Here is a 24,807-nt window from a genome sequence, read left to right as displayed (position 1 = left end):
CCCGCCCCCCAGGGGCCCTGCCCTCCCCGGAAGCCCACCTGGACCCGGAGACCCCGCCCCGAGCCCCTGCCCCGAAACTGAGGCCCCGCCCGCCGTCCAGCTCCCTGGGCTCCGAAGCGCCGCACCTGCGGCCCCGCCAAAGACAGTAGCCAGGCCCGGACGGGAGTCCACGTCCCCCACCTCCTGCTGCCTTCCCCGCCCCCACCACCGTGGACGGCGGAAAGGGGCGGACGGGGGCCCAGAGGAGTGGGGATGGCCGCTCTCAGGCCCAGGACGTCGGCATCTGAGCTGGACACCCGGGAGCGGAGGGCCCTGCTGTCCGGGCAGCATCTCGCCTCCCTCAGGCGTAGGCCTCCGCCCGCCTGGGACTCCGAGGAGCTCGCCGCGGGCCAGGGACCTTAAGGACCCACCGAGACTCATCCACAGAATCACCCGTAAACACACAGGGCTGCATGCAAACCACAATTCCCAGAGAGAACATTGGCGTCTCAGACCCACACCAGACCTCCCGGCCGAGCTCCGACCGCCCCGCAGCCAACTCTACCTGGGCACTAAGTTGGTTTCCATCGGCCTCCTGTCCCAGCTCCTCAGGCTGTGGGGTCTACTCCGGGGTGACTCCAGCCCTGACCCGCCCTAACTAATTGCCCAGGCAGGTGCTGGTAACGTCACCCTCCCACCCCCTTCCGCATTTTTCTCCTGGATTGCAGGGCAGGGCTATCCTGACTTGTATCCAGAACTAGCTCTGCACCTCACTTGTTTACTGGCTCAGTCCTGTCTGACTCTTTTCTGACTCCATGGACTGTAGCCCACCAGGCTCCTCTGTCCATGGGAGTTCCCAGGCAAGAATACTGGAGTGGGTTGCCATTTCCTTTTTGGGAACTTCTGGACTCAGGGTTCAAACCCATGTCTCCTGCATTGGCAGGATTCTTTACTGCTGAGCCACCAGGTCATCCGGCACCTCACTTCACCTCCCAAACAAGGGGCTTATCTATGCTGAAGACAGGTGGCCAGCGTGCATGTCACCCTTGACATTCGCTCCCCAGGCAGGAGTTTAGTTCAGGACCCAGCCCAGGGCTGCTCCCCAATCAGGCCCAGGCAGAGCCAGAGCAGGGCCTCCCCAGGACAGGGCCATCGGGCATCATGCCAACCAGTCCTCAGCTCCAAGCCACCTGTACTTGGCATGTGTGCCTAGCATGGGAATCCACACCAGTAGAGCAGTGAGGAAAGTCAGCCCAGGCTGGCCCCACTTGGGGAGGGGGTTGGGCTGAAGTGGGAGAGAGTGTTTCCACAAGTTCAAATAAGGACTCTCAGTTAGGGTTAGGGTTAGGGTGAAACATGGAAGGCAAAGGGCCACCCACCCTACAGACACTCAAGGGCCCTGGGTAGGAGGCCGGGGGGGAGCTGGGTCCTGGGAAAAGGGAAGGCAGGGGGTGAGGGTGTTTGACTTAGAACCCCGAATGCTTTGGATGGAGGTGCAGCACAGGATTGGGGTGCCTGAGCCCTTGGGGAGGCTGCTGGACACAGCAGGAGATGAGGGGGAACACAGTGGGAACGGAACAGACCCCCAAGGCCAGCCTGCAGAGCTCAGGGGGTCACCAGGGTGGACCACCAAGGAGGAGCTGGACACTGTGAGCTCAGCCAGGGGCCTAAGGCTGTCCCTGCAGCCTGCTCTGGGGGAGGCCAGAGTCCGGGTCGTTTCTGAGGGAATGAGGCTGTGCCACCCCAGTGCAGGGAGACCTCTGCTCCCATTTCCACACGCTAGCTGACTTGTTTTGGGTACATAACCCTCCCTTTAGGCCCCTGGGACCAGTTCTGGAGCCAGGAACATCAAGCCCTTCCCAGAATGCTGCCTGTAGAGTGGGAGGAGGACCTGCCCCTTCCCCCAGGCAGTACAGATGAGGGTCCCTGGGGGTTGCTGACCACCAGGCAGGGGTCCTCTGCCCCCACAGGGTCGAGCCTAGGATTGCGAGTTCTGCCCCGGGACCCTGGGTCCACTCCTCTGGGAGGGGCCCCAATACCCTAGCCTTGGACCACAGCCCCAGTTCAGCTGTGTCCCTGGGCACACAGAGCCCCCCCAAGCCCCACTACACCCCAGACCTTTTCCCCGTCCTGTGTCCTCACCCCCGTCCAAGCCCCCACTCCTCAGGGCCAGCACTTCTGCCCTGGGGCCTCTTCCGGAGGCCCCCACCCCTCTGTCCTGCCATCTCCTGTGCTGCACTCGCCACTCTCCTCTGGAACTGTGAGCCCACAGCTCCATAAATGCCTACTGCGGGGTGAGCTCCTAGCACTTGCCCACCACACCACAGCCTTCAGAAAGGCAGAGGATCTACTGGGTAGCCTGGCATTGGCAGGCAGAGGCCCAAGGCCGTGAAGACTGCCAACAGCTACAGGGCCAGGATAGTGAGATGAATTGATGCTTTTCAACTGTGGTGTTGAAGACTCTAGAGCATCCCTTGGACTGCAAGGAGATCCAACCAGTCCATCCTAAAGGAAATCAGTCCTGAATATTCATTGGAAGGATTGATGGTGAAGCTGAGACTCCAATAGTTTGGTCACTTGATGCAAAGAACTTACTCACTGGCAAAGACCCTGAAGCTGGCAAGATTGAAGGTGGGAGAAGGGGATGACAGGATGAGATAGTTGGATGGCATCACCAACTCAACGGACAGGAATTTGAGTAAGCTCCAGGAGTTAGGGATAGATGGGGAGGCCTGGTGTGCTGCAGTCCACGGGGAACCAGTTGGACATGACTGAGCGAGACTGAACCAGGCAGTGAGGGCCTCTCCCCTCTGCCCCGTATTCTAGGCCAGAACCTGGAAGAAGGGGCATGGGCAGGCCTACCACTAAAGGACCTGAAGAGCGCGCAACCCAGCGCTGCTGTCTGCAAGCCACTTCCACATCTGCCCAGCAAAGACAGCTGGGGACACTGAGGCTCAGAGCAGCTGAGTGACACCCGAGTTGCTCGGGAGCTAAGGTGGAGCTGGGGTGCTGACTCGAACAAGACCAGGCGCCCGACTCCTACGACGGAATCCTTGTGTAACTGAAACCACTCAGTCTAACGGGAACTGCTGGCCTCAACTGGAGGTACCAGCCTCATAGAGCAGAGGCCACCCTCCCCAGGTTCTGAAAATTTTCTGGACGGGGAGTCCCCTGAAAGCCTTATTCCCTCCAAGACCCTGGCAGTCCTCAGGAGCAGGGACAATGTCCAAGAAAGAGGCTCAAGGCTTGGCCATACTCAAGACCCACAGGAAGTGACCCTTCCCGGGAACCCCAGTCCTGGCTCTTCAGACTTCACCGAACAAGGGTCCCGGTTCATCCCAGAACGAGACAAGGATGCAGAGACCACACTGACAAACCACGCACAGAAAGCTCAAGACATACATAAAAAGGGTTTTATTTGCAGGGGAGCAGGACTCTAGTCAAACAAGCCGAAGCCCATGTCGTCATCTGACTCCTCCGACTCTTCCTTCTTCTCCTCCTTCTTCTCCTCTGCTGTGGGGAGAAAGCATGGTGAGCTCAATCGCAGTGCAGGCCACACACCCAGCAGAGACAGACCTCAGGGCGTGTGCACCAACAGCTGCCTGGACCTCCACTTACCTGCAGCTGGAGCAGAACCCGCAGCGGGTGCTGCCGATCCTGGGGCAGCGGAGACGGCCACAGCCCCGCCAGCCGGCACACTGGCCAGCTTGCCGATACCTGCAGAGACCAAAGGGGAGATGAGCCCTGGTGTTCCACCTGAATGTCATCTCAGAGTGAAGGGGCACTGTCCAGCTCGTCCGGGTCTGTGTCAGATTCCCACTTTCCCAGACACGGGCTTCTAGGAATCCCTCCAGCAGACCTGCAGGCCCACGGTGCCCTACCCGGGAGATAAGCTGGACAAACATGCTTACAACCAGGCAGAGAGAATCCACTGTCCCAGTGTCCAGATCCTCACCCCCCACAGTGAGCTCACAGACAAAAACAACTCCCCCAAAGCTCAACTCCCAAGCAAGCCCAGCTCCAGCCTGACCTCACAGGGCAGGGCCTGTGGTCAGTCCTAGCCCCCCCGTGGTGAGACTTGTTTACAGACGCTCACTGAGGGCACAGGCGCCCCTGCCGCCCTGCCCAGGGGTTGTCTAGAAGCGCCCATAGCATGAGCCCACGGAGACCCTGCTCACTCCTCTGGGTAAGGCTTCTAGGGTGCTCTGGTCCACAAGCGAAGCCTGGCAGGCCACAGGCTGACCGGCAGGGATTAGAATGGACCGTGCAAACCAAAGCCTCGAACACGACCTCACCCTGAGCAATGACGTCCTCGATGTTCTTTCCGTGGAGCTCACTGATGACCTAGAGCAGATGAGGAGCAGGGTCACCAGAGGCCACACACAGCGCCCCCGCACAGCAGTTATGACCCACGCAGGACAGGTAAGACACCCACATGAGAACTAACGCCAAAACTTACTGCTGAAAAGAAACGCAAAATACCTCACTTCACACTCAATACCTATCAAAATAACCTTCCCTAGGTTCAAAGAGAGCTTCCCTTGTGGCCCAGTCAGTAAAGATTCCACCTGCAATGCGGGAGAGACCAGGGTACCATCCCTGGGTCGGGAAGCATTCTTGCCTGGAGACTCCCCACGGACAGAGGAACCTGATGGGCTACAGTTCATGGGGCGGCATAGTCGGACACCACGGAGTGACTAAGCACAGCACAGCACAGCACTTCGATTCCTGGGTTGGGACGATCTCTTGGAGAAGGAAATGGCAACCCACTCCAATATTCTCGCCTGGGAAATCCCATGGACAGAGGAATCTGACGGTCTACAGCCCATCGGGTCGCAACAGTCAGACACGACTTAGCGAGTAAACCACCACCACACTGAGTTCAAAAAAATAAAGTTAACGTGGGCTTGTTTACAGTTAAAAAAAAAAAGTTTACACGTGACTTGTTCCCACTGAGCCACGCTATCGCGGACTTGACTTCATCCCCACTTTTTCTTACTTTGGGCTGTACTAGTACATTTGGGCAGTTCGAAAACCACATGGGCGGGCAAAGGCCTTCCACTAAACCCGCGGCAACCTACTTCCCTGGGTTGGGTAGGAGAGGGAGCCCCGTATGCGGCGTATAGGGTCGGCGGGGCCTTCAGGCCCCTGCGAGGCGGCTACCTTGTTGAGCCGATCATCGTCTGCCTCGATGCCCACGCTGTCCAGGATCTTTTTGATGTCCTTGGCGCTGGGGGAGGAGTTGCCCCCGAGGGCGGCCAACAAGTAGGAGGCAACGTAACGCATCCTAGCGCGTGAGACAAGGACACGGCATTAAGGGCGGCCTCGGGTCCCTGCGAGGCCAGTGTACGGCCGCGCGCGGCTGGTGCGGAGCCGCCACCGAGGCCTGGCCCACGCCCTGCCCCGCCCGCCCCCCACGGCACTCACGACCGCGGCCAGGCCCCGCGGCCTGGCCCTCCCGGCCCACTCACTCAGCGGCGGCAGAGCAGCCTCGCGCGTGCGACCTCGGTGGCGTCAGGGACGGAAAGGAAGGCGCCGGTTCTGGGGGCGGGAGTAATTCGCTACCCAGAAGCCTCCGGGACTTGCGCTCGGCGCCCGACGAGGGCGCCTCCTAGTGACGTCACGCAGCGCCTAGCCAATGAGGACGCGGGAGACGCCATTATCCCGTCTGTCCCGCAGCCGCCACCGCAAAAGCGGAAGGCAGTTCCAGGGCTGTCTTCGTATATATAATGGGGTGAGTGCCGCCCGAGATCCCTGGGGGAAGTGGGGCTGAGAGAGGAGCGAGTCCAGAGTGTAGGTTTCTCCCTTCAGGGTTCCCAGGATGCCGCGCGGCGCCTACAGCTCCCAGCATACAGAGCGGCCTCCGCGCGCTGGTCGCTTCTCTGCCGGAGCGGCGGACGCGGCCGGCGAACTACAAGTCCCATGGTGCACGGCTACCGGAAGCGAGGCGGCGCCGCTGCGGGCCGCACGTGGCCCGGCGCCGCTGCTGGGGTCGAGCCAGCTACGCAGCAGGAGCCGGCTGTCCGGCCTGGCCCAGACGGGCGGGCGAGTCGCCCCGCGCGTTTACTCCGCGGAACCCAGCCACTGCTCACTCCATCTCTAGTACCACGGCGGGGGCCCCAGGAGAAGCTGGGAGGCTCTGTCACCGCCTCTCGGAGGAGCGGAGCCAGAACCTTCCACGCCCGTGTGATCCGCCCCCACCTGGGCTGTGCGCTTTCGGAAGAGACATCAGCTTAGCCATGGACACAGCACACATTGCTCCTTCACTCCTTGTCGGGGACCTTGCTGCAGGCTGGCCTCAGTCCCCCCCCAGGCCAGGCCCGGTTCTGCTTCCTCAGAACTTAGGTTCTAGTGCACGGACACAGAGTAGTTAAACGAGGCAGTCCCAGGCTGACGTAAACCCTGAGCGAAGAGGGCTGAAGGATGAGCGAGCGCCTGCCCTGCGAAGATCGGAGCGAGCATCAGGCCCCAGGAGTAAAGGCCTTGCTGAGGTTGCCGAAGATGGGTTCAGAGGCAGCAGGCAGCCCGGGCGGGCTCGTGTTAGGGCCCAGCCCCGATGTGATAACTCAGGCCCCACGGAAATCCCATTACATCGATGAGGGTCAGGCATAGAAAAGTTTTTTTGCTCAAAGTCACACAGCTGGTGAGGAAAACCATCTGGCGAGGATGGGACTGTTGCAGTCACACGGGAAAGTGGTCAGTTGTGATTTTTTTTAATGGCACGATAATACATACTGTAAAACCACTTTAATCATACAGTTCAGTGGCACTAGATTCGTTCATACCGACGTGCAACCATCGCCACGGTGTATCCAGAACTTTTCCCCTCCTGAATTCTAAACAGTAACGCCCCCTCCCTCCCCCAGCCCGCGGCTCCCGTTTACTTTCCATTTCCATGTTGACTGCCGTAGGGATCTTACATAAATGGACTCCTACAGAATTCGTCCTCTTGTGTCTGCCTTATTTCATTAAGCGGAATACCCTTAAAGTTCATTCACATTGTAACATGTGTCAGGACTTCGTTACCTTTTGTTGCTCAGTTGCTCGATCCTGTTGGACTCTACAACCCCATGGACTGCAGCATGCCAGACTTCCCTGTCCTTCACTAGCTCCCAGGGTTTGCTCAAACTCACGTCCATTGAGTTGATGACTCATTACTTTTTAAGTCTGAGTGATGTTCCTGCATGTGTGTGTGTGTGTGTGTTTGTGTGTGTGTTTATTCTGGCATTTATGTGGAAACTGAAGGGGGAATAGGAGCTGGGGAGAACACAGGCCTAGCAGGAACTGCCCGTCCAGGTGGGGAGGGTGGCGGAAAGAGGGTAGAGAGGTGTCATTTGGGGCAGAACAGGCTGGAGCAGACGTGTATGTTCACAGGCACCTCTTCTGTGAGGTGAGGAAGGACCAGTCTGGAAAGCTTTCTTGAGAGACAGATCTGGTTTGAGGTCCTTGACTTTGGCCTTCACCAGCTAGTGGCCTTGGGCCACATCTGATCGCTCCCATCTCCTTTTCCTCACTGTGAGACGCTGAGAAAGGAGGCAGCCTATGGGGAAGCCCGCTGGGGCTGGGGGGGCGGGGGGCGGGGGGCGGCGCTGGGAGGTGGCCCAGAGTGCGCCCATTAAGGTAGGGTCATGGAAGGTGGGCCCTGGGCTCTACGGGGCCTGAGAGGACGCCTTTGGGGACTGGCTGGGGACCTCGGTGCTGTCCTCCGGCAGGAGGTGGGTGTGGGGCAGCAGCTGCGATCAGCCCTCAGGACCCCCTCCAGCCAGAGATCGCACTAATTGATTTTAACACGGGGCCGGGAGTGCATGGCCAGAGCAGAGCGGGCCCAGGGCCCGAGAACCTCGGAAGGGTTGGGTTTTGTGGCGCGAAAAGCGGGCCTTCCCGCGGGAAGGCCGGTCGCACAGACGCACGCCGGCCGACAGGAAGCTGAGTGCGGCAGGGCGGTGTCTGGCAGAGAGCAGGAGGGGCGGGCGGGACCCTGAGACCCCTGCCGGCGGAGCCTGCAGACGCCAGGCGAGCTTCCCACGCGGCCGGACCCGGAAACGCGCCGCCGGGAGCGCAGGTGACGCGCGGACCGCGGGCGCGTCTAGGGGACGCGGAGGTTGGGGTGCGGGTGTTGCGGTGCGGTCTCTCCCCCAGGACACGCCCCAGGCGGTCGTGGCCGCGACTGCGCGGTGCACCGACCTCCCCTGCGGACCGAGGTGCGAGCTGGAAGTGGCGGGAAAGTCCTCCTCCAGGGGCCAGGAAGTGGGGTCCCGTCCTCATGAACCCCCTTGCACTGCTCGGACAGACGCGGGCAGGATCACTCGTGTCCTTGCCTGGGCTACCGCCCCACGTGGTAGATGAGAGCCAGTGCCTCGGTTGGAGCCGAGAAATGTGAAGGTTGGAGGTGGGACTCTGGTGCCCAGCAGGCAGAGTTGGGGGGGCTGGACTAGGAGTCCCTTTTCAAGTTTGTAGACTCGGGGTGTGAAGCCTCCCTCCCCCAGTCCCTCAGGCATGTCCCCAAGCCCCTCTGCACTCACAGGTCTCCTGCCTGCCGCCTTCCCAGCCCCGGGGAGTCCTGTTGCCCAGCCCATGTCAGTGACAGTTGTCCAGCCTAGGCGTTGGACTCTGGACCAGTGGGCCTGGCTCTCTGCAGCCTGAGTTCCCCTTCCTCTGGCTGGGAGAACGCCCAGCCCGCTCCTCCCCCTGACTGCAGCCTCTTTGGGTCCTGCCTGAGCAGGCCTGCCTGGCGAGCTGGGACATGTCTGGTCCCCGAGGACGGCTGGTGGGCGATGGCTGCGATGGAGGCGGGGCCGGTGCCTGCGACGTTGGCCCCAGAAGATGCTGCGAGAGATGCTTCAGAGGCTGCGGGTGCGGGGCCGGAGGCGCCCCTGCTCCCGGCAGGGAACCGGCTAAGCCTGCACCTGCACCCTGGGGGCTGCCACCGGCTGCTGCGCCTGTGTGCCCAGCAGGCCCCTCAGCTGCTGGAGGTGGACTTCTTGCAGCTGAGTGGCCACGAGGACCCTCAGCTGCTGGAAGCTGCCCTGGCCCGGCTGCCTTGGAGCCTGCCACGCCTCCGCTCCCTGGTCCTCAAAGGTGAGCGCCCCCAGTCCCAGCCCTGGCCCAGCCTCTCTCTAGCTCCTGCCTCTGCTTCCTGGTCCCGAAAGGTGGACCCCGGCCCGAGCCCTGTCCCCTGCACAGCTCTACCCAGCTGCATTCCCCCAAGAGGAAGCTGGCTGGGCCTGGGCTCCCAGACCCAGCAGCTGCACAGTGGGGTCTCCAGCAGACCCCAGGGTGGGTCTTTCTCCCGAGGTGGGTCACCGGTGGGTGACGGCTCTCAGCTGAGATGAGACCGCACCGTCTGTGTGCCCGCTTCACCTGCAGGTGGTCTCTAGCATCTGTCTGTCTCAGTTTTGGTGGGGTTGGGGTGGAGCTCTGCGTTCCCATGCACCCGTTTCCCTGGCTGGCAGAGCTGGGCCCACCTGGGACTCCGATATGAGGGCCACGTCAGTCTGCCTCTCCCCCATCAGGTGGGCAACGTCGGGAGGCCCTGGGTGCCTGCCTCCGGGGGTCCCTTGCCACACTGCCCGCCAGCCTGAGCAGCCTAGCCCGCTTGGCCCACCTGGATCTGAGCTTCAACAGCCTGGAGACGCTGCCAGCCTGCGTCCCCCAGATGTGTGGCCTGAACGCCCTCCTGCTGTCTCGTAACTGCCTCTCAGAACTGCCCGCGGCCCTGGGGGCCCTCCCCGCTCTCACCTTCCTCGCCGTCACCCACAACCGCCTGCAAACGCTGCCCCCAGCCCTGGGAGCCCTGTCCAGCCTGCAGCGCCTCGATCTCTCTGGGAACTTGCTGGAGGCCCTGCCCCCTGAGATCGGAGGCCTGGGCAGCCTGGCCGAGCTCAATCTGGCCTCCAATCGGCTGCAGAGCCTCCCCAGCTCCCTCGGTGAGTTGCGGCCCTGGCTCCCCGGGCCCAGTGGGGAATGTCTGTGGGCCGCCGGCTGCCCTGCCCCCCTCCGCGGCTGTCTTTCCTCTGCGGTGCCCTGTACACGCGGGCTGGCCCGCCTGAGCGTTCGCCTTCCCCGGCAGCTCTTGAGTGCCCCCCACTTCCCTGGCTGTCGAGTCTTCCCACCTGCACAGGCCTCCCCAAGCTCTCTAGTCCAGCTACAGGGCGGAGACTGAACGGGCTTCCCAGGAGGCCCCCGTGTGAGCCGCCTGGCCTGGCGCTCGGGGACTGGGGTGGCCGTGGTATTCCTCTGCTGGCCCTAAGCCGGCGCCTCCCGCAGCGGGGCTGCGGGCCCTACGGCTCTTCATTCTGCACAGCAACCTCCTGGCTTCGGTGCCCGCCAGCCTGGCCCGCCTCCCGCTGCTCACCCGGCTCGACCTGAGGGACAACCAGCTCCGGGACGTGCCCCCTGAGCTGCTGGACGCCCCCTTCGTGCGCCTGCAAGGAAACCCCTTGGGCAGGCCCCCTCCTGACCCCCCCAGCCCCCCAGGTAGGGTCACGGTGGGGCTGGGGGCAGACCACAGACAGGACGCAGGTGTCATCAGTGGCCTAACCTCACATCTGTCCTTGCCCAGGGACACCCGTGGTCCCAGAAATGCCTAGGCTGTTGCTGACCTCAGATCGGGACAGGTATGGCGTGAGGGAGGGGCTGGGCTGGAAAAGCCTCTGTCTACCCCGTCACCCTGCCTTCACTGTACACCTTGCCTGTGCCTCGGGGGTCTCCCACAGGTGCCCGGGGTGCCAGATTCAGACCTAGGGGACCCTGCTGTGTCTGACCCTGTGCGCTTCTGTCTTCCCTTAGCTTTGCCGTGACCCCCCAAGGCTGCTCCGTGACCTTGGCCTGTGGCGTCCGCCTGCAGTTCCCCGCGGGGGCCACTGCTGCCCCCATGACCATCCGCTACCGCCTGTGGCTGCCAGAGCCACGCCTCGTGCCCCTGGGTCCCCACGACGCTCTCCTCAGTGGTGTCCTAGAGCTGCAGCCCCACGGGGTGGCTTTCCAGCAGGCACGACCGGGGCAGGGTGGGGTGGGCGAGGGCCCCGGCGAGGAGGGTCCGGTGTGGCCCCGGCGCTCACGCCCCCCTCGCCTGGCAGGAGGTGGGCCTGTGGCTGCTCTTCGTGCCCCCACGGGCCCGGCGTTGCCGTGAGGTGGTGGTCAGGACGCTGAGTGACAACAGCTGGAGCGACCTGGAGACCCACCTAGAGGAGGAGACACCCAAGGTGAGGGCGGCCTGGAGACCCACCTAGAGGCGGAGACACCCAAGGTGAGGGCGGCCTGGAGACCCACCTAGAGCAGGAGACACCCAAGGTGAGGGCGGCCTGGAGACCCGCCTAGAGCAGGAGACACCCAAGGTGAGGGCGGCCTGCGCCACCTGGGAAGGGCCGGCCCTGACCCTGTGCCCTGCGCCTGCGGCCCTGCCCCGGCCCGCCGGCCCTGACCCCATGCTCTGCACCCGCACCCGCCAGCCCTGACCCCATGCTCTGCACCCGTACCCACCGGCCCTGACCCCGTGCCCTGCACCCGTGCCCGCGGCCCTGCCCCAGCCCACCGGCCCTGACCCTGTGCCTTGCACCCGTGCCCGTGGCCCTGACCCCGTGCTCTGCACCCACGCCAGCGGCTCTGGGCCCACTGTCAGGTGCCCCACTTCTCCTGGTTCCTCGTGGTTTCGCGCCCTGTGTCCGATGCCTGCCTGGTACCACCAGAGGGGACGCTGCTGTGCTCCTCGGGACACGCCGGGGTCAGGGTCACCTTCCCCGCGGGGGCCACCGAGGAGCCCCGGCACGTTCGCATGCAGGTAGGGGCTGGGATGCCCGCTGGGGTGGCGGGGGCGCCCAGGCACAGAAGTGACCACGGGGGCGGCCCGTCTGCTCCAGGTGGTGCGCGTGGGCAGCAGAGAGCTGCCGGCCCTGCTGGGGGAGCCCGAGGCGGCCTCCAGCCCCCTGCTCTGCCTCTCGCAGAGCGGACCCTCGAGCTTCCTTCGGCCAGTCACCATCCAGCTGCCTCTGCCGCCCGGCGTCACAGGTGAGGGCAGCCGTGTGGCACGGGGCGGGGGTGGTGCTCAGAAGGGGCGCCCCGGTCAGAGGCCTCAGCCGTTGTCCCCGCCAGGCCTGAGTCTGGACCGTGCCCGCCTGCACCTGCTGCATCGGGCCGCCCCCGCGGCCGCCTGGGACGACATCACAGCGCAGGTGGCCCTGGAGCTCACGCACCTGTACGCACGCTTCCAGGTCACGCGCTTCTCCTGGTCAGTGCCCCCACCTCCTCAGCCCCCTCCCCACGTCCCCCCAGCCTGCAGGGTCCCCCTCACCCCCGCCTTCCCAGGTACTGGCTCTGGTACACCACCAAGGCCTGCGTGGGGAGCCTGGCACGGAAGGCCTGGGAGCGGCTGCGGCTGTACCGTGTGAACCTCATCGCACTGCAGAGACGCCGGGACCCCGAGCAGGTCCTGCTGCAGTGCCTGCCCCGCAACAAGGTGGGGGCGGCAGAGGGCTGGGGGGCGGGGGGAGGGGTGCAGGGCGTCGGGCGCCCAGCCAGTGGGTCCCCCGCCCCCCAGGTGGACGCCACCCTGCGGCGGCTGCTGGAGCGATACCGCGGCCCTGAGCCCTCAGACACCGTGGAGATGTTTGAGGGCGAGAAGTTCTTCGCTGCCTTCGAGAGGGGAATTGACATTGATGCAGGTGTGCCCCGGCGCCCGGAGAAGGGATGCTGGGTCTGCCCCCGAGTCCCTGCTGAGCCCCCCTCTGCCCACAGACCGCCCAGACTGCGTGGAGGGCAGGCTGTGCTTTGTTTTCTATTCCCACCTGAAGAACCTGAAGGAGGTGTACGTGACCACTGCCCTGGACCGACGGGCTCGGGCTGTGAGAGGCCAGGTGGGCCAGTGGGGTGTGCGCCCCGGGCTGCCTGGGCCAAAACCAGAGCGCTGAAGCCCACCTCCTCCTCTCCCCCAGGTGTCCTTCTACCGGGGCGAGGTGCCAGAGGTGGTGCCTGAGGAGGCAGAGGCTGCCCGGCAGAAGAGGGGCCCAGCTGCCCTGTGGATGGCCACTCTGCCCATCAAGCTGCCCGTGAGGCCTAGCTGGGGAGCCCCGTGTGGAGGGGAGGGGGGAGGAGCCGCCAGGGTGGGCTGGGGTGAGACCGGGGCTCACTGCCACCTCGACCTGCCCGCAGAGATTGCAGGGATGCGAGGGCCCGACTCGGGAGCCTGGCCTATCCCTGGCACCTCTGAACCTGGGCGACGCCGAGACCGGCTTCCTGACCCAGAGCAACCTGCTGAACGTGGCCGGGCGCCTGGGCCCCGACTGGCCGGCTGTGGCCCTGCACCTGGGCCTGCCCTACCGTGAGCTCCAGCGTGTCCGGCATGAGTTCCGGTCAGTTCTGAGCCTCTCGTCCTGCTGGCCTCCCCCTGGAGGCTGGCTGAGGTTCCGTCCAGGGGAGGCGGGGGCAGGGCAGATGGGCAGGAAGGGGAGGGTTTGGCCACCCCTGCCCCAGGGAGCAAGGCCCCCGTGCTGGGAGGGAGAACAAGGCCCTGGGTGTGGTGGGTGGTCTTGGCGGGCCCCCCTGACTGCTCCCCTGTCCCCCCAGGGATGACCTGGATGGGCAGATCCGCCACATGCTCTTCTCCTGGGCGGAGCGCCAGGCTGGGCAGCCAGGGGCCGTGGGGCGCCTCGTGCAGGCCCTGGAGCAGAGTGACCGGCGGGACGTGGCCGAAGAGGTGCGGGCTGTCCTGGAGCTTGGCCGCCGCAAGTACCAGGAGGGCATCCGGCACACGAGCCTCGCCCCCGGAAACCTCACCTCGCCTGACCGGTTGCCGTCACCCTCCCCAGAGCCTGCCCAGGCCTAGACCCCAGACTTCGGGCTGGACCCTGAGGCTCCCGTTTTCAAACTTCCCCTGCGTGTGAGCAAAGTGCCCCCCCACCCGTGTAACACACATGCACTGGCCTGGTTGCTGTCTCAGCACTGACTTTCTCGGGTGGAGAGGCCAGTGGAAGGCCAGGGGTGGCCAAGTGATCTGAGGCCTGGCCCTGCTCTGCTGCAAGCCGGCCTGCTCTCATTCCCACTGGTCTGCGCCCAGCGCCTGCATTGGGTCCTGATCTCGGGGAGGGAGTGGAGTCCCAGCTACAAAGTAACGGCTGCTGCCCCATGAATACAGTCGTGTGCAGGACGGCGCATCTGCCTTTTGGTTGGGGGCCTGGTGCTTGGCCAATTCAGTTCCCACGGCTCCTCCCTTAGGGACACTTCGTCCCAGCGCACCCCCCATCCGCTGGCCCGACGGAAGTAGTCCCTGGCCCGTGCACCGGCGCGAGGTCGGACGCCCAGTGAAAACCCGTGGAGACCCGGAGCGCGGGGCTGGCGCCGGGCTGGGGCCTGCCGAGCGCAGTGGCCGTGGCGGCCAGGAGGGGGAGCCCGAGTCCGCCAGCCAACCGCCGGCCGGGGGCGGAGCGCGCGCGGCGCCGAGCGGACGCGCCCCCGCGCTTAGGTGCAGCCGGGCGCGCGGCGAGGCGGGGAGGCCAGCGCGGCGGCAGAGGCGGCGGCAGCGGCGGCAGAGCGCGCGGTGAGTGCCCGCCTGGCGGCTCCTTCCGCTGCGCCCACCCGAGTGCAGCCCGGCCGCGGAGTCGAGGGGCACCACGGCGACTATGGGAGGTGACATCTGCCCGGACGAGGCGGTTTCTGCGGGGCCCGCGCCGGCGGATGCTCGGATCCGCTGCCGCCGGAGTGTAGGAGGCCGGGCCCCGGGCGGTGCCGGGCGCGCTCCCAGCGCACACGTGTCCTCGCCGGTCGGGAGACGGAGGCCAGTCCCCAAGGAACGATCCGGGCCACGGGGGACACGCACGTGGGGCCCTGCGGGATGTACTTGGACACGTGGGTGGCTGAAGTCGCCATCGCCTGGCGGGCTTCAGCGTGGCGATCCGGGCCTCATGGGGACTCCTTCCAGCTGGACAGGGAGTTGAGCCGGGCTTCCAGTCGCAGCCCTGAACCCCCACTCCGCGCCTCCTTTGTCGCCGGGTTGGCGCCCCTCCAGCCGGCGGGACTGAAAGCGCCTCCCCGGGGCAAGGGGCGGGGGGAGATGAATGGGGAGAGAAGGGCCGGCCCCAGACTCGGAGCCTCACAGCCTTTCCCTTTCTTGGGGGTGAAGGAGTCCAGTGGCTTAGTTCGTGGCAGATTTTACCTCCTGGGGGGCCTCTGAGCTGAGCTGCCCACAGCTTCGCCTGCAGCCCGGGTTGAGGACCCTGCGGGAGCCGGGGGAACCGACCGGGAAGGCTGACAGCCCGGGGCCAGAGGCCGGGCTGGGGCTGCCGGGTCTCTATGGCAACCTGGGGTGCAGGGGAGGGCCCTCCGAGCTGTCTCATGAGCAGGCGGTAGGAACCATCGAGTGAGAACAGGAAAAGGAGGCTTCCTGGCCCAGAGGACCCCTTGTCAGTCCTCCGCTGGCAGAGGCCCTCCCCACACTACTCGGTTCTGAAGTGTCTCCCCCATCCCAGCGCCAGGGTGGGACCCAGGGCTGACGGTCTCAGGCTGGGATCTCCAGGCCTGCCTCTATTCCCAGACAGCTGCTCCCCTTCCCACCTTGGAGAGTGTCTGACTTCCTGGACCCCAGCATCCAGGTGTCCCTCACACTGGGCAGGAAGTGGGGTCTGGTGGGCTCGCTCAGGTCCAAGAGGGCAGAGTGTGGACCTTGTCCCCAAGGGTCGGGGACAACAGTCGGCTGCGGCCAGTTTGCACCTGGGGGGTGGGGAGAGAGGGTCAGGTTGAAGTGCAGAGGTCAGGCTCTTCTCTGAGACTGGGGCACTGAGGCTCTGGGTGAGTTTGTTGGGAGGCATCTGGGGGGTCAGAGGGTTTGGGGAGTGTGGGTGGCAGCCGGTGGTCTCTGCGACCCAGCCACCCCCTGGCCTTTGCAGCAGACAAGCGTGTCTTCTCCGCTCCTGCATGAGTTTTCCCTGAAATGCACCTCCCAGAAGACACACGGTCCACAGACACAGTGGGCACAGCCCGTCTCCACCCCACAGCTCCGGATTCCCTGTGCCCGGGCACAGAGAGAGCCCCATTCCTGGGGTCCCAGGGCCCTAACCAGAGCCCGCCTGCTGGCTGCAGAGGAAAACTCGGGGAGCAGCTGGGTGCACGGTGGCCGCGGGCTGGGGCCCCTCGAACCGGCTGCGTGGCTTGGCTGGGTTAGCCCGTCAGACCCGCTGCCTCACGGGCCGAAGGGGGCTCGGAGGCCAGCCCAAGCCTCCCAGAAGCTGTCACACCCCCCTCTCATCCCTTCTCCCGCGGCGCCAGGGCGCCTTATCCCGCCCAAAGTGAAAGAGAAAGTCGCCCCCCCCCCAGGCCCGCCCCGCCCCGCCCCGCAGCCAATCCCCGCCGCCGGCACCGCCCCCGGCCGCTGGCCCTCCCCCGCCCGCCCGCCGCCCGCGGGCTGGAGTCTCCAGGAGGAGCCGTGGAGGAGCCGGTCCTACGCGCCCGGGGTGAGCGGGACGACGGCGGGGGCGGCGGGCTGCCGAGCGGGCAGGGGGCCTCCCGGCCCGGGGAAGCCGGGGTGAAGGTCACCAGTCCGCGAGCGACGGCAGGTGTGAGCCAGCCGTGTGACCCGACTAGCGACGCTGCGGGTGCGAGGCAGGGACAGCTGGTCTTGGCGCGGGCTGGGGGGCGCCCCCCGCCAGAGGTCCCTGGGGCCGGCTCTGGCTCCCTAGCCCTGCCCCTAGCCTGCCCCCCGGGAAGAGGTGGTGGAGCAGCCACAGCGAGCCCGTGTGTGTGTGTGTTTGTGTGTGTGTGTGCGCGCGGGCGCGTGCAGTCGGGGTGAAGTTCCTGGGAGGGTGGGCACAGGCTGGCTATGGCTGAGCTGGTGCTTTCTCCAGGGGAGCCGTGGTCTGGGGCTCCAGCCCGGAGGTGCCATGGAGCAGGGGCTGCACCTGCCCTGGCTGCATCTACCTGGGCAGCTGTGAGCTGAGCCCCGCGGGGGGCCCTGGGGCTCTGTCACCCCTATCCCGACAGAGCAGGCTGCTCGAGGATGGGGTTGACACAGCCCAGCCCAGGGGAGGAGGCGCCTGGCCCTTTAAAGGGCTCCGTGCATGTGAGCGTGAGCAAGGCCAGCTGGGAGGACGCACTGGTGGGGACTCTTGAGAGGAAGCCGCCAGGTGGCCCAGGGATGGGGCCAGGTGGTGGGCCTCCTGGCACACTGCGAGCCCACGACGTGTAGCCCGCCCGAGCGGGGTTGGGGGCCTGGGGAGCCGCTCGGAGCCCCTGCGGGGGCCCTGGAAGGGAAACAGGGAAGCCTGTTCCTCTGGTGCGCCTCTCCCGTCTGCCCACCCCCGCTGGTTGCAGTCCCTTCTATCCTAGGACAGAAGCGCTGGTTTGGAAATACCCTTGAAAGCAGAAGACCAGCCTCCGCCCTGCGCTCCCTCCCCCGCTGTCTGGCATCCAGCTCCGCAGCTCCTACCTGGGTGCTCCCGAGTTAAATGGCCGATAAGCAGATCAGGTCAGAACCCAGCCCCGCCTCACCCCACCCTGCCCTCCCCCCGGCCGACCTATGGCCAAGGAAGCCGCCTGACCTCCATCTGCCCACGCAGCCTGCCAGCCAAGCTCATCAATGGCGGCATCGCCGGCCTGATCGGGGTCACCTGCGTGTTCCCCATCGACCTGGCCAAGACGAGGCTGCAGAACCAGCAGAATGGCCAGCGCGTGTACACCAGCATGTGAGCCAGCGAGCTGGAGGGGTGGGGGGCAGGCCTGGGGGCACTCCTGCCCGGGTCAGGGCGGGGGGCCGGTGCTGGACCCTGGCTGACCCCTGGCTCCCTCCTACCCCCGGGGCTGCAGGTCTGACTGCCTCATCAAGACCATCCGCTCAGAAGGCTACTTCGGGATGTACCGTGGTGAGGCTGGGCAGGGTCTGGAGGGTCTGGATGGATGGTGGGGCCGCGCCCCGTGGGGCCTGGCTGTAGCTGCACAGTGGCGGGGGTCGAGGAAGGGCAGCTCTCAGCGCCATCCTCCACCGCTGCCAGCACCCAGCACAACGGGACCTCCTCCCAGGACAGGTGGGACCCTGTCTGCACCGGACACTGGCGGGGGTAGTGGTGGGGGGGCTGATTGCAAAGCCGCTTAGCAGACAACCGCCAAGCCTGGATTTGCCCAGATGCAACGTGCAGCAGAGTCCTTGCACTGAGAGGGGCTCACGCTGCCTCCTCAGCTCTGGATCCCCCCAGGTCCCCCGCTGCCTCCTCAGCTCTGGATCCCCCCCAGGTCCCCCGCCTCTGTACTGCAGGGGGGTGTTCCTCACGGAGGCCCACCTGCTGGACCGGGAGGGTTGCCTGAAGGAGGAGGCGCTGCCCCCACCCCCGCTGGGCACATGTGGGTGAGAGGGCAGGAGGAGCTGCCAAGGTGCAAGGGGGCGGGGGGAGGGCTCTGCCAACTGAGAGGCAAGTGCCCACCAAGAGCGTCCGGGTCCCGGCCCTGGCCATTGACCCATCCGCATGCCACACAGGAGCCGCCGTGAACCTGACCCTCGTCACCCCCGAGAAGGCCATCAAGCTGGCGGCCAATGACTTCTTCCGATACCAGCTCTCCAAGGATGGGTAAGGCGCTGGTTGACTGCTGGGGGCCACAGTCACGAAGGGAGGGGGATCTGTGCCTCCAGAGGACGAAGGATCGGTCGTCGTGGGGGCCCCTCACCCCGACCTGCAGGGCCTGCTTCCTCCACCTCCGATGCTGAATCCTTGGTGCTCAGGCCCCAGGGGTCCTTGGCCCCTAGCCATTGCCTGCTGCCTCTTGTAGGCTGGGATTTGGGGGCACTGGCCGGTTTTCCCTATCACCCGAGGGTGGGGTGAAAGGGCAGTAGTCCCGTGGAGCACTTGAGCCCCCCACCCCGCCTCCAGTTTTGTTTGCTGAGAACAGCCCTCGCCCGTCCCCAGCCCCGCTGTGAGCGTCTGTCTCTCGGCTCGGTGCCTGTTACTGGAGGGCGGCGGGGGCGGGGCCTGCCTCTGTCTTCACCGGTCCCGCCCCTTCACGTCCCCCAGCCGCAGGGGCCTCTGACTCTGCCTTGCAGCCCCGCCCTCTTTACTGCAGGCAGCAGTTGACCCTGTTTAAGGAGATGCTGGCGGGCTGCGGGGCCGGCACGTGCCAGGTGATCGTGACCACCCCCATGGAGATGCTGAAGATCCAGCTCCAGGACGCGGGCCGCCTCGGTGAGGCTGTGGGGGGCGGGGCGCGGGGGGGACACCAGCTGGACCCCGTCCCTGCCCCCACCCTGTGCTCGGAGGGAGACCAGCAGGCCACCCCCTTTCTCCCCAGCCGCCCAGAGGAAGATCCTGTCCGCCCAGGCCCAGCTTTCGGGCCAGGGGAGCGCCCAGCCCTCGGTGGAGGCTCCGGCCACCCCCCGCCCCACAGCCACTCAGTTGACCCGGGACCTGCTGCGGAGCCGCGGCATCGCTGGCCTCTACAAGGGCCTGGGGGCCACGCTGCTCAGGTTGAGGGGCAGGCAGGGCGAGGGGAGGCCTACCCACCCGTCCGCCCCACGCGTCCCAGCCAGTCACCCTGCGATCCCCCGACAGGGACGTCCCCTTCTCCATCGTCTACTTTCCCCTCTTCGCCAACCTGAACGAGCTGGGCCGGCCAGCATCTGGGGAGAAGTCGCCTTTCTACGTGTCCTTCCTGGCCGGCTGCGTGGCTGGGAGCGCGGCTGCCGTGGCCGTCAACCCCTGTGACGGTTGGTGCCCAGCTTGGGGCAGGGCAGGGCTGGGGGGTGGGTCCAGGCTGAGGGCGCACGCTGACCTGCGTGCCCCTTGCAGTGGTTAAGACCCGGCTCCAGTCGCTGCAGCGTGGCATCAACGAGGACACGTACTCGGGATTCCTGGACTGTGCCAGGTGGGCGAGCCCCCAGGGGCCGGGGAGGGCAGGGCAGCCCCAGCGTTGTGGCTCTGACACCTCCGCCCCCGCCGTCTCCCCGCAGGAAGATCCTCCAGAACGAGGGCCCCTCCGCCTTCCTGAAGGGCGCTTACTGCCGCGCCCTGGTCATCGCCCCACTGTTTGGCATCGCTCAAGTGGTCTACTTCCTGGGCATTGCCGAGACCCTGCTGGGGCTGCCGCGCGTCCAGCCCTGAGCCCGGGCAGCCGCCCCTTGCCCTCCAGTCGAGCGGGACCAGAGCGGGGCCCAAGGCAGGCAGCCCCCCCGGGGACAGCACGAGAGTCTCTCCACAGACGGGTGGGGGTGGGGAGGGGGAGTGCAGGGTGCACACACGCGCCTGGCGGGGCCCTGCCTACACAACCCCCGGGATCAACGTCTTACCTAGAAACGGCAGAAATTGTTACATTCCTGGAGCCAGCCCTGCCCACCTTTGCCCCAGTCTGAACAACCCCCAGGGATAGAGCTGGTCTCTGGACTGGGGGCCCCCAGCCTGGGCTGGGCAAGCTGGACCCTCTCCTCCAGTCTACCAGCTCCTGTCCCCAAGGCTTGGCCCCTAGTCCACAGAGGGGACCCCGCACAAACCTATTTATTAACTTGCCGAGCACAAGCGGCTCTGTCCACCCCTCCGTCTGTCCGTCCAGCCTCCCCCGCTGCTGTTCTCTTGCCTTGGCCAGCCTTGCAGGAGGATCGGGCTCTCCTGCCCCCCATATTGAGCCAGGAATCCTAGACTGGGGGTGGTCCTGAGTGCTGACTCCCAGGACAGGTCCTCCGCCCCCACTGTGGGACCCAGCCCATGCGAGGTTTGTGCACGTGTGTGTGTGTGTGTGTGTGTGTGAATGTTGGGGGCGGGTGGTGGCCTCCCTCTGCTGTCTTGGCCCCTCAGGGGTAGGGCTGTCAGGGGCTCCAGCCATCCCCATGTGGCCAGGCAGTGTGTGTGTGCAGGAGCGTGTGAGCGTGTGGGTGTGTGCCCTTGACTCGCCAGTGACCCCGTCCAGGAATCCGTCTCTCCGCCCCGGCCCTACTTCTGAGGCCACGCCCCCTCGAGGTCCGGGAGGGCGGGCATGAGGACCAGTATGGAGCCCGGGAGCATCTTCTCCTGGGGGACACCAGGAGCTGCCCCTCCAGTCTTCCCCGGGCCTAGCCTGCCCTCCGGGCCTCTGGGTAAGGCCCCTGACCACACTTGGTAAAGCTCCGCCCTCCCCCACCCTTGATGTTGTGAACTGAGGCAGCTCTGTCCTGACCTGCCCCGCCCCCAGCCACGTGGTCGTGTTGGTGAGTGATCTGATGTGCCGGTGCTGTGTCCTCCACCCCCGGGCCCCCTCCCTGGAGGCCCCTTCCCAGTGACACTACCTGGGGCTCAGGCCTGGGCCCCGCAGTTCACGGTTGTTCCTGGGAGCTGCTCTCTCCCGTCACATCTGTACCTTGGAAGCTGCTGCTGCTGCTTACAGAATTATATTTTTTTCTTTTGAAGAGTTTTAAGAAGTTGTAACTTTTTGTGTCTTGTCCTGTAAGAAGATAAATAAATATTCTAAGTAGATGCCTCTTCTAGACTCTTGGGGGTGAAGGGCGTCCCGCTCGTCTGGTAACTGGCTCCCCTCCCCCTGCTGTCCTGGGTCCGCCTGCCCAGCTATGACGGGCACACTGGCTGTAAAGGAGCCTGGTTAGAATGGCCTGACTCCCTCTCGGTCTGATGGAGGTGCGAGAAAGCCAGCCTCAGCCGCTCACCTTCTTGACGCTAAGCCGCCCTTCAGATCAAAAGTGGAACTGGGTTTGGGGCCCCCAGAAGTCCCGGCCGCTCCGGGGCGCTGTGGTGGCCACTAGCAGGTGGGCGGAGCCCGCGCTGATGCGGTCCCCGCCCTGCTTCCTGCGCCGGAACAGTGCATTGTGGGAAACTCCCAGTCCTTGCAACCGCAGCCGCCGCCCGCCACCCTCAGTCCGGTCGGCCGTGGTCCCGCAGAGAGCGCGCGGCCCTGAGGTGGGAGCGCCGCGAGCAGCAGCGTAAGGCGGAGGGGACTCGGCGGCGCGGGGTTTGGGGCGGGAGCGGGGCGCGGGGCCCCTGAACAGAGCGGCAGGTTCTCCGCTATGAAGGTCACCGGGGGCGCTCCGGGGTCCCCTGCTCTCTTGGGCACAGCCACCTGGAGGGGGAGGGGCAGCCGGTGACGTCAGTATGAGCCCAAAATAACCAAAGGTCTGGGGGAGGGGGAGCGTGGACCACCAGCCCTTTGAGAACTTGATGCCCAGCAGCGGGGTGCCCTCCAGAATGACAGGGGTGAGGGGCTCTTGGGTTCCCTGGAGGTGGGTCAGTCCTCCCCAGGACACCCCCGTCCCGCACGTGACCTTCAGGCGACCTTCATTGTGTCACTGTGCATGGCCAGGGCACCCGGGTGCCACCTCCCACACAGGCTCCCTCCCCCTGCAGGCGCAGGTGCGAGTTCCTCAGCATCCCAGGAGCTGTGGACAGCAGGGTCCACTCCCGAGAGGGAAAATGGGTCCAGAGAGGCGAGGCCACCAGCCCCCTGCCCCACGCCTGACTCAGGATCAGGGCCAGGCCTTCCCTACTGCCCAGAGCGCCTAGTCTCTGCCTGGCCCTGCCTTGGGGGTGCCTGCTCCAGGCTCACCCCAGGGACTCCCTTTGCCCCCAGAGGCAGGAATGACCTCAGGGTCAGAAAGGGCTCCCCGCTCTGAAGCTGGAGCAGGCAAGGCCAGTCCTGGGGTGGGCACTGAGAGGGGGTCTATGACCAGCTGGGAGCCCAGGCCTGTTGCTGCCCTCCCGCCGGCTTCTCCAGCCTCTGGTGAGACACCCTGGTTTTGTCCAAGCCAGGTCCTGGCGACCTTCGGTCCATTTTGACCCCATGTAACTGAAAGCCCAGACTCTGGGTTCCCACGCTGCCCTCCCCACCCCCAGCCCACTCAGCCCTGAGAAGGATGCACGGTCAGTTCTGCCCAGGCCCACCTCCCCAGCCACACGGCTTCTCAGGGCTGGGTGGGTGCTCTCTTCCCGGTCAGGACCTCCCCACCCTGGGCCGACATGATGGACATAGGACATGCGTGGGCAAGACCATTTCACAGATGAGGGAACTGAAGCCTCTAGCAGGCCTCATCCCAGCACCCCAGCCCAAAGGGGGGCCCACAGCACCCGCCCGTGTGCTCGGAGGGTCTTCTCAGGAGGTGGCTGAGGCCAGCTGGAGGCTGAGCCCCGGGAGAGGAGTGTCCAGAGAGCTAGCGGGTCTCTAAGGGAAAAGGACGTGGGGCTGCACAGGACAACAGCCTCATCGGGTCTCCCCCCGCAGGCCCATAGGATGCCCAGGGGTGAACTGTCCTGAGCTGCCGTGGTCTAGACGCCTGCCTGCCCCCGCGTGCCCCACACAGCCCGCCCGCACACCCAGCATGGAGTCCAGAGGGAAGTCGACCAACAGCCCCAAGGCCGACGCTAAGGCCACGGCCGAGACCCGAGCCCCTGCCGCCGTGGACGGGAAGGCCCCGTCCTCTAAGCCAGGGAAGAAGGAGGCCCAGGCAGAGAAGCAGGAGCCGCCGGCAGCCCCTACGCCGCCACCTGCCAAGAAGACCCCAGCCAAGGCAGACCCGGCCCTTCTCAACAACCACAGCAACCTGAAGCCGGCCCCCGCGGCCCCCAGCACCCCTGATGCGGCCCCCGAGCCCAAGGGCCCTGGGGACGGGGCTGAGGAGGGCGAGGCCCCCACTGGGGGCCCCGGCAGCCGGGGGCCCTGCCCTTTCGAGAACTTGACCCCGCTGCTGGTGGCCGGGGGTGTGGCTGTGGCTGCTGCAGCCCTCGTTCTCGGGGTGGCCTTCCTGGTCCGAAAAAAATGATGGCCGGTGCCCAGGCTGGGCACAGCCACTTCCTGTACAGACCTTGGGAGTCTAGTGCATGCCGAATTCACACACCGCTATCTATACATATGTAATACCAATATTGTGTCCCCCACATACAAGCAGAGGGAGAGAGAGGTGGACAGGCCCCTACAGCAGTGGAAACCCAGCCCCCTTGAGCAGTTCCCAGCACTTTCCCCTCTGAACCCGAGGGCAGAAGGAGGCCAGGCTCTGCGGGTGGATCCCTGACACAGGGTGGGGGCTCCATGTGGACCCAGGCACCAGCGGACGGATGGAGAAGCGGGCTCTGCAGGTGGCCTGCCTGCCCAAGTATGCCAGCCTGTGCCAAGGGCCCCAGTGGTCCTGTGGTCTTCTGGCAGCAGCTCCTGATGAATGCCCAGGGTAGTAGGGCTGGGCAGGGGCCTGGGATGGATTCTGAGCTGGGTCCAGCAGACATGGGGACATTAAAGGGTGTAGCTGTTTGGCCCATTTCTGCTGTTTGCGTGTAGCCAGGATGGGGGTTCCTCTGGGTGGGCTGCCTCAGTGGGCTGATCTGAGGTGGGTGGTCACATTGGCTGAGTTTCCGTGCCTCCTGCCTGCTTGCTTGAGCCCTGGCTGGGTGGACAGACAGCTCAAAGGCTCGTGTCAGAGGCACTTTTGAAGTTTACCTTCTGGTTGACCCCAGGGGGCCCCTGAAGCTGGGCCCTACTCTTCCTTCCCTGAACCCCTCCCCATTCTGCAGCGGTTGTCCTGGGGGCAGGTGAGAGCCTGGCGGGGAGGCAGCCGTGCCTGCCCAGTGCCCGCAGACAGCCCCTCCTGCCCACCCAGGGTCCTTGGAGTCTAAGAAGCATATAAATGCAATAACAGGTAGAATAGAACCGCTGGGCAGGCGACCATCACCCTCTGCCACTGCCCCGTTGAGCCTGCAGGGAGACGCGCCCTGCTAGGAGCATGTCATGGCAGCGGTGGGCACTGGGAGCCCGACGTGCCCTTGCCTGGCCAGCTGGCCACTGGAACCCTGGGCCTGAGTGGAGGTCAGTTTGAAATAAACTCTGTTATCTAAAGACTGGGCTGGCGTCCTCAACTGCACGCGGTCGGGAGAGGCGGGGTGGCCGGTCTGGGTGCAGGGG

General features: G+C 65.4%; 4 protein-coding genes and 1 non-coding gene across 23 annotated transcripts; 3 read left to right on the top strand and 2 right to left on the bottom strand.

Moving 5' to 3' along the window:
- Positions 1 to 3,378: 3,378 nt before the first annotated feature.
- On the bottom strand, positions 3,379 to 5,507 carry RPLP2 (ribosomal protein lateral stalk subunit P2). 2 transcript variants are annotated; one of them, XM_086384314.1, is made up of 5 exons: positions 5,451 to 5,507; positions 5,143 to 5,266; positions 4,275 to 4,323; positions 3,598 to 3,696; positions 3,379 to 3,492 (listed from the first exon to the last, which is right to left on the bottom strand). In XM_086384314.1, exons 2-5 carry the CDS (start codon positions 5,263 to 5,265, stop codon positions 3,416 to 3,418), a joined length of 348 nt encoding a protein of 115 aa, XP_086240440.1. In that variant the 5' UTR covers position 5,266; positions 5,451 to 5,507; the 3' UTR covers positions 3,379 to 3,415. The 2 variants fall into 2 exon arrangements, with proteins under 2 accessions (XP_086240440.1, XP_086240441.1); XM_086384315.1 differs by having other exon boundaries at positions 3,379 to 3,489.
- On the bottom strand, positions 4,110 to 4,244 carry LOC147341653 (small nucleolar RNA SNORA52). The gene has a single exon (XR_015158204.1). It is a non-coding gene; the product is annotated as a small nucleolar RNA SNORA52 (small nucleolar RNA).
- Positions 5,508 to 6,426: 919 nt separating the features above from the next.
- On the top strand, positions 6,427 to 14,124 carry PIDD1 (p53-induced death domain protein 1). 11 transcript variants are annotated; one of them, XM_086384240.1, is made up of 16 exons: positions 6,427 to 7,369; positions 8,702 to 9,057; positions 9,492 to 9,905; positions 10,246 to 10,455; positions 10,541 to 10,595; positions 10,768 to 10,969; positions 11,058 to 11,183; positions 11,600 to 11,758; positions 11,838 to 11,985; positions 12,070 to 12,205; positions 12,283 to 12,433; positions 12,515 to 12,638; positions 12,712 to 12,830; positions 12,909 to 13,022; positions 13,126 to 13,325; positions 13,540 to 14,124. In XM_086384240.1, exons 1-16 carry the CDS (start codon positions 7,164 to 7,166, stop codon positions 13,796 to 13,798), a joined length of 2,979 nt encoding a protein of 992 aa, XP_086240366.1. In that variant the 5' UTR covers positions 6,427 to 7,163; the 3' UTR covers positions 13,799 to 14,124. The 11 variants fall into 11 exon arrangements, 9 of the variants coding, with proteins under 9 accessions (XP_086240366.1, XP_086240367.1, XP_086240365.1 ...); XM_086384241.1 differs by having other exon boundaries at positions 11,579 to 11,758; positions 11,922 to 11,985; XM_086384239.1 differs by having other exon boundaries at positions 11,579 to 11,758.
- A 263-nt stretch (positions 14,125 to 14,387) lies between these two features.
- Positions 14,388 to 21,386, top strand: SLC25A22 (solute carrier family 25 member 22). 7 transcript variants are annotated; one of them, XM_086384297.1, is made up of 11 exons: positions 14,439 to 14,509; positions 15,855 to 16,418; positions 17,290 to 17,428; positions 17,520 to 17,645; positions 17,767 to 17,822; positions 18,431 to 18,521; positions 19,012 to 19,130; positions 19,237 to 19,411; positions 19,497 to 19,651; positions 19,734 to 19,809; positions 19,895 to 21,386. In XM_086384297.1, exons 3-11 carry the CDS (start codon positions 17,409 to 17,411, stop codon positions 20,043 to 20,045), a joined length of 969 nt encoding a protein of 322 aa, XP_086240423.1. In that variant the 5' UTR covers positions 14,439 to 14,509; positions 15,855 to 16,418; positions 17,290 to 17,408; the 3' UTR covers positions 20,046 to 21,386. The 7 variants fall into 7 exon arrangements, with proteins under 7 accessions (XP_086240421.1, XP_086240425.1, XP_086240423.1 ...); XM_086384295.1 differs by lacking the exon at positions 15,855 to 16,418 and having other exon boundaries at positions 14,388 to 14,509; XM_086384299.1 differs by lacking the exon at positions 15,855 to 16,418 and having other exon boundaries at positions 14,389 to 14,509; positions 17,295 to 17,428.
- A 291-nt stretch (positions 21,387 to 21,677) lies between these two features.
- CEND1 (cell cycle exit and neuronal differentiation 1) lies at positions 21,678 to 24,741 on the top strand. Of its 2 annotated transcripts, none has more exons than XM_086384303.1 (2): positions 21,678 to 21,847; positions 23,140 to 24,741. In XM_086384303.1, the coding sequence occupies exons 1-2, from the start codon at positions 21,693 to 21,695 to the stop codon at positions 23,675 to 23,677; spliced, it is 693 nt and encodes a 230-aa protein (XP_086240429.1). In that variant the 5' UTR covers positions 21,678 to 21,692; the 3' UTR covers positions 23,678 to 24,741. The 2 variants fall into 2 exon arrangements, with proteins under 2 accessions (XP_086240429.1, XP_086240430.1); XM_086384304.1 differs by having other exon boundaries at positions 21,744 to 21,824.
- Positions 24,742 to 24,807: the final 66 nt, after the last annotated feature.

Source organism: Bos grunniens, chromosome 29, assembly GCF_055505025.1.
Source record: "Bos grunniens cultivar Pamir isolate PY7600 chromosome 29, Bosgru_T2T1.0, whole genome shotgun sequence".
Lineage (NCBI taxonomy): Eukaryota > Metazoa > Chordata > Mammalia > Artiodactyla > Bovidae > Bos > Bos grunniens.
This window is presented reverse-complemented; position numbering and strand designations above follow the sequence as displayed.

Coding starts and splice junctions, on each gene's coding strand:
- PIDD1 (XM_086384239.1), top strand. CDS start 7,164: ATGTGTGTGTGTGTGTGTGTTTGTGTGTGTGTTTATTCTGGCATTTAT. Junction 9,906..10,245: donor GAGCCTCCCCAGCTCCCTCG/GTGAGTTGCGGC, acceptor CGCCTCCCGCAG/CGGGGCTGCGGGCCCTACGG. Junction 10,970..11,057: donor ACGGGGTGGCTTTCCAGCAG/GCACGACCGGGG, acceptor CTCGCCTGGCAG/GAGGTGGGCCTGTGGCTGCT.
- SLC25A22 (XM_086384295.1), top strand. CDS start 17,409: ATGGCCGATAAGCAGATCAG. Junction 17,646..17,766: donor CAGCGCGTGTACACCAGCAT/GTGAGCCAGCGA, acceptor CCGGGGCTGCAG/GTCTGACTGCCTCATCAAGA. Junction 19,810..19,894: donor GGATTCCTGGACTGTGCCAG/GTGGGCGAGCCC, acceptor GTCTCCCCGCAG/GAAGATCCTCCAGAACGAGG.
- CEND1 (XM_086384303.1), top strand. CDS start 21,693: ATGCGGTCCCCGCCCTGCTTCCTGCGCCGGAACAGTGCATTGTGGGAA. Junction 21,848..23,139: donor GGAGCGCCGCGAGCAGCAGC/GTAAGGCGGAGG, acceptor CTCCCCCCGCAG/GCCCATAGGATGCCCAGGGG.
- RPLP2 (XM_086384314.1), bottom strand. CDS start 5,265: ATGCGTTACGTTGCCTCCTACTTGTTGGCCGCCCTCGGGGGCAACTCC. Junction 4,324..5,142: donor ACGATGATCGGCTCAACAAG/GTAGCCGCCTCG, acceptor CATCTGCTCTAG/GTCATCAGTGAGCTCCACGG. Junction 3,697..4,274: donor CGAGGACGTCATTGCTCAGG/GTGAGGTCGTGT, acceptor TGGTCTCTGCAG/GTATCGGCAAGCTGGCCAGT.